The sequence below is a fragment of the Mustela putorius genome, unplaced genomic scaffold (genome assembly GCF_011764305.1).
Source record: "Mustela putorius furo isolate JIRA1106 unplaced genomic scaffold, ASM1176430v1.1 tig00000596_pilon_pilon_pilon, whole genome shotgun sequence".
Lineage (NCBI taxonomy): Eukaryota > Metazoa > Chordata > Mammalia > Carnivora > Mustelidae > Mustela > Mustela putorius.
Window position 1 is genome coordinate 7587183 of NW_025421428.1, and position 6000 is coordinate 7593182.

Genomic DNA, 6000 nt, shown 5'->3' on the forward strand with positions numbered 1-6000 from the left:
TACCTTAAGCTAAATCCACAGGGAGCTAAAAATGTTATTTTTTTTAAGTTTTACATATTCAGTCCATTTTATCTGTATCAATAAAAGCATAAAATAAAAATATACCCAAACTTATAAAAATATACTCAAGTATAGGATATGAAAATCTAACAACGCATATATTTAGGAGTAAATGTGACATGACTCTATTTCACAAGTGATTACTATAATCTAATTCCAATAGTCATTTTAGTACCTTCTTGCTGTTCCCAGATTTTAAGTTTTGTCGTTTAAGTGGTTTCTCCCATTTTTCTCACTTTCAATTACTTAAAACTGTTTTCTTCTTTGGGTCCAAATTTTGTTTCTTCTATTAAATCTATTTCCTCTGTATATCTAGATTGCTGCCAACTAGAGATAATAAATTTTGAGTGGCTGGTCAGGATTTATTTTCTTCATTTTATATTCTACGCTATTTCCTTATACAATAGAGTATGAATGAAAACCAGTATGTAAAAGAACAATATTTCTTCAATTCTCACCTTGTGGAGGCTGGGTATTAAAATAAAAATAAACCCTTGGGCTGGGAACTCCCTGACCATATTTCTCTCACTATGCTAGGTGTCTCTATGCCCCCTTTCAATCTTGTATATATAAAGTCAACAAACCACTGTATGCATTTGGGAAGCACCTGGCCTATCAAGGTCCTTTCCCAGAATTAGTGATGAACACAGACCAGAGGGAAGAGCTGAGGAGTAGCTCCCTACCTGCCATCATGAAAGAAAGAGCAGCATTTTAGATATGAACCATTCTCCCCTGGGGTCTGCCGATAATCACTTGTGTGACTTTAAGAGTGTCATTTAGAACCAGAAAGCTTGGCATCCTGCAAAGACCTTAGCAGGACTTGAGTTGAGCTCCTCATGATTATCCAGATGGGAAAAACATTCAAGGATTTGTAAATGACCAAAATCAAAAGGCTGTTAGTGGCATACTGAATTCAGAATTCGAGTCCCTCTCAATCCGGTGCACTTTCTACTAAACTGTCATTCACTGGGCACCAGTTTCTTCATCTCAAGAATTTATAATTACTCTCCTTGTTCATTCACTTCATGTACTACAAAGAGGACCAAAAGACAAGAATCTGGTAGCATTTAAAGTGCTAATAACAGGGGTGTCTGCATGGCTCAGTGGGTTAAAGCCTCTGCCTTCAGCTCAGGTCATGATCCCAGGGTCCTGGGATCGAGCCCCACATCGGGTTCTCTGCTCAGTAGTGAGCCTACTTCCCCCCCCCTCTCTCTCTGCCTGCTTATGATCTCTGTCTGTCAAATAAATAAGTAAAATCTTAAAAAAAAAAAAAAGTGCTAAGAACACAAATCAAAAGTATTACAAGGTCATCTCCTCATCTAAATCCTATCCCTCCTGAAAATTAGCCTCATGATATAACAAAAGTATTCACTCCGTCACTTCCCCAAACACAATCAGTATGTTAATTACAATATACCCTACTCTGGCAATTTACCAGTAGACTTCTGATTAATAATCATTACATGTGTTGTACCTCCTGTTCTGAACAGTGCGTACCAAAATTTCAGTCATCAGGTAGATGAGAGTTCATAATCAGGCAGCCTGGACTGTACATAGCCCGCAGATGTGCTTTGGTCTATATGGCAGTTTTTTAAATGGCAAATTTTAAAATTAAATTCATTAAAATCCAGATTTTAAGCAACTCTTGAATGCCCCCTCAAGAATATTATCCTCTCCCGGCCAAAAAAAGAATATTATCCCTCATTGGGATTGAAATTAAAAATATTTTAAATAAAATACAAATAAAAAACCAAAAGAATAGCATCCCTCAGAAGATCCAGGGACACCAGACCCCTTCCTCAGAGAGCAATAAGCAACTGGAGCTGAGCAGCAACTGTTGTTACCTTCAGACTGGTCCTATGACAGCCAGTTCACCGAGGTCTGTCCTACTCTTTTATCATGGGCACTTGAGCTAGAAGACCCTGAGGTACATGCTCAAAAGAGAACTAATAAATACTTGTTTATTCTTCTTTAGCCTATTTTTTCTGGTGTTATCACTCACTAGCTATGTGAGTTGGGTAATATATTTAACCACTAAGTCTCAGGTTGCTCATGTGTTCCGTGGGGGTAACACCACCTATCTCACAGAACCACAAAGACTGAAGGAAGTAAGATGCACAAAAACATTTAAAGATGACTAAATATATACGTGCTCAATTGTTTTAAATTTAGCACAAGCTGAAATGTGCTAACTGTGGAGTCAAAACTTCTCTAAAACCTCAAACTCCCAGAAAACACAAGGTCAGGGCACCTCCCCTGGGGGGAAAAATGCAATGTGACAGAATTCCTAGTCATATAATTTGGCATCTATTGCTGTGTCCTTAACAATAAGGCCGATATATCAGAATAAGAGATTTCCAGCAAATTCTCTTCCCCTGAAATACATACATACAAATCCACTGAACTGCAGATTTCTAGTCTTCAGTTATGAGTCAACAAATAAAACAACTCCTCCACTGCACCAAAAACTATATATATATATATTTACCGTGATAGATAAGGCCACGAGCTTAGCAGCGGCCGCATTCCCTCCTCATTATCCCTGCGGTCTAGCATAGTGAAGCACACCCAAGCTACTCCGACGCTATGGCTCAAGGGCTAGCATCTCTCAAGTCTATTCAGACAGTCCCCATCCACCCATCCACACCACAGTGAGTACAAACACCAAAGTCTAGCAGATAATCCCTTCTACTCACAGCTCCAACCGCTGCATACACTCAGGGAACTTCTTTAACTTCTCTGCGTTCTAGTTTCCTCGTCTGTAGAAACAGGATGCTAACAACACCTTTCTGTATGGGAATGAGACAACGCATTTAACACCATGCTAGCAGACAGTAAGTGCTCATTAGCTACCATTACCAGTGTTCCCGCCTGTGTGCTCTACAGTACCCTGTGGAGACGGCTGCCATGGTACTTTCCTACAGTTTACCTGCGCATACTTATATCTCCCCCACTGGAATGTCAACCACCTCAGGGTGGGCGCTGGTTTTATGCCTTTTTACATCTCCAGGGTCTTAACACTTTCCCTGGCACTGCTGAATGAATCAGAGATCGTCAGAGCATTTATTAACTGGAAAAATTATGAGCAGAAACTGGACTTTACCTCTCTTGACTGACGCTAAAGCCCTCACTGACTCTGACTCCTATAGACCCTCCAATTTACCTCCCAGGATCCCCACTATAAGAAGCAACGGCTTGCTTTACTCAGTCTGGTCTACTTGCCATTCTAAAACCATCATAGACATTGCATCTTTGCATCTTACAACTATCATTTCAGGGGACCTTAACCATGTATCAAGCCCTTTATCCACATTAGCTCATTAAATACTCACTACATTCCATGAGATATTATCCCTCTAACCCAACCCATACTTGAGGAAAATAATGACTGGAATTAAGAAACTTTCCAAAAGTCAAGAAGTAAGAGGAGGGACAAGGAACTGAATCCAGAGTCCATGTTACTCTCTATAGGTCTTCCATGCTCCTATTCAAAGTTGAACTGACCCACCTACCACTTTCTGACCTTGAAAGATCATAGTCTTTTCTACATTTAAAGGGCTATCTGTACCACTGACTTTGACATTCATAGTTTTTCTCGTTTATAGTTCTTCTGTATGTAGTTTCATATAATGTTACAGTGTGTGAAAGAGGGCAAAGCATATAACGAAAAAAAGCACAGATGCAGGCATGAGACAGACCTGGGTTTGAATCCTACCTCTGTCTCATACCAGATGTAAAATTTACCCTGACTCTTCCATTTGAGGTCCTACTTACCTAGAGTAAAAGATCAGGTAGGGAATTAAGGAAGGGGGCTTTTTCAAGCATAGCTGGAGCTAGATCAAGAGGTATACAATGTGAGTACTGTCTGGCATCACAGTAATTAAAAGTAGATATGAGCACAACGCTAAATGACAAAGGGGCCACTAGCATACCTCAGAAGCTCCGGCAAACTTGGAAGTGTGTAAACTGAAAAAGATGAACACAATAATCAACACTTCATCAAGAACTCTTTCAGCATTTACTAAGCACCTTGTGTGGGGTCACAAAATGAGGAATAAAAAAACGGTGCTAGCTTTTCCTCTTGTACTAGGCTTTTAAAGTAATAATCCTCCCCCTCTGCTTCTGAAAAATAGAATGAGAATGCTGACTTTGTTTTAACTGATGTGTGTTAAGACCTGTCTCCATCTGTTTAACCTGGGGAAGTTTTTAACTTTGCTGGTTTTGGTTTATAACGTGATGCTCTGCACAGGGCCATGTACCGTAACGGGCTTCAAGAATTACTTGCATGCATTCCAAATAAAATTTTAACCAATTTGTTGACTCCAAAAGGAGTCAACTTTTGGGTCTTCAGTTAAAGTAATAATCTTGTTTAAACTACTTTTTTTTTTTTTAAGCCTTCACCAGATTTAGAAAACTCCTTGCCATTCTCATAAAAAGCTGAATCCAAGTTCCAGCAGCACTCCAGCTAGAAAAAAGTTTTGCGAGGCTGCTTACTCCTTTGGGACAGCTGGGGAGAAGAGCTAAGGAAACGGGGACCACAAAGACAATGCTTTAAAAACAATTTGCATGTTATGAAGATTAGGACATCTACATTTGCCGAGTGGTAGGGTCAGAAACTGCCGGAGCCAACCCTCCCCCCACCCAGCACGACCCAGTCCACTGGCTTCTCCTCCCCCAGTCACACAACCCAGCTGTCAGACTCCTTCCAGTTCTGGAAAGGACGAGGAAACGGATGCTCAATGGAGACAAGGGCCAGGCAGGCTACCCCCCCCCCCGGGGCAGCGCCCAGAGCGGAGGAGTGAGCAGGGTTGGGATCCTCGGGTGGGCTGACGGGAGGGTGTGCGAGGGAGCTAGCGGCTGGGGCAACCTTTACCTGAAGCTGCTGCCACACTACGGGCCGGGTCGGCTCCGGGACACGCTCCTGAGGGAAGGGCCCGGCTTCCCCGCGCCTCCCGGCCCCTGACCCGAACTCCGAACTCTGGGAATCCTCGGGAACTGGCGCTCCTCCCCGCCGGCTCAACTGCCTCTCTCCCGGCTCGCCCTCATGCCCCCACTGCTCGCTGCCGCCGTCCGGCCAAGCGGCAGCCCTGTTACCGTGAGCCGCGCTACGACCCGGAACCGCACCTCGCGCACCGGAAGTCCCTGACCGGGAAGAAGCCGCTGGCTGGGGATGTAGTGCGCAAGCCCCAGAGCAGAGAGCAAGGAGCCAAGCCCTCCCGGGGGGCGGGGCCGAGCGGGAGGCCGTACGCATGCGCTGCACTTCTGCGGTCCGGTTAAGGCCTGAGTCACAGATTGCTAGCTGGGAATGTGACGGACGTGTCAACCCGTGTATTTGCGTCGCATAGAAATCAACATTAGCGTTCTCCTTCAAATCTCCATCTCCTTTCTCTATGGAAGAAAGTTCTCAATTCATCCAGAAATGAGTGACGAGACAGCTTTACGTCTGGGTCGCAAAAACTTGGGTTCTAATGCCAAACATAAGTGGTTGTGTAGCTTCGGAAATGACCCTTCTCCTCTCTTGACTCGGTTTTCTCATCCATACAGTAGTTCCAGTTCTAGAGTATTCCTGTGAAAATGGAATGGGATGATGCTTGTAAAGCACTTCGCACAGTGCCTGATGCATAAATACCCAGTAAATATTAGTTATTACCCTTGTTACCTTAAAATGGAAACAACTGCCTTCCACAAGAACTGCAGGAAATTGTGTGTCAACTATACTTCAAAAAAAAATAGGTGAAAAAAAATTTTTCTTTAAAGAACTGAAGGGAGGTTTCCGTAAGATAAGAGGACTTGCACAGAAAAGGAGCTCACTGTTGGCGGTCTCTCTCCTGACAGAACCGGGGGAAGACACCGTGAAGGGGAAAGGACGACTCAAGTAGTGCAGTGATAGGATCTCTCTCCTGAGAGAGAGCCCAGAAAACTTCTAAAAAATGCACCTTA

General features: G+C 43.2%; 1 protein-coding gene across 14 annotated transcripts in view; it reads right to left on the reverse strand.

The window, feature by feature from the left end:
- MAPKAP1 (MAPK associated protein 1) overlaps nt 1-5071 on the reverse strand; it is a 241414-nt gene extending 236343 nt beyond the window's left edge. For 8 of the 14 annotated variants that reach the window (XM_045082406.1, XM_013058753.2, XM_045082404.1 and 5 more), the window contains exons 1-3: nt 4934-5061; nt 3993-4026; nt 2757-2849 (exon numbers count right to left, since the gene is read on the reverse strand). Coding sequence is in view for 1 of the 14 variants with exons in the window: in XM_013058760.2 (XP_012914214.1) it covers nt 2757-2773 (17 nt within the window). In the remaining 13 variants the exon portion in view is untranslated. Of the gene's footprint in view, nt 1-2756; nt 2850-3992; nt 4027-4933 lie in introns of all 14 variants that reach the window. The other 6 variants (XM_045082408.1, XM_013058762.2, XM_013058760.2 and 3 more) reach the window with 5 other exon arrangements.
- Between the last annotated feature and the right edge of the window lie 929 nt (nt 5072-6000).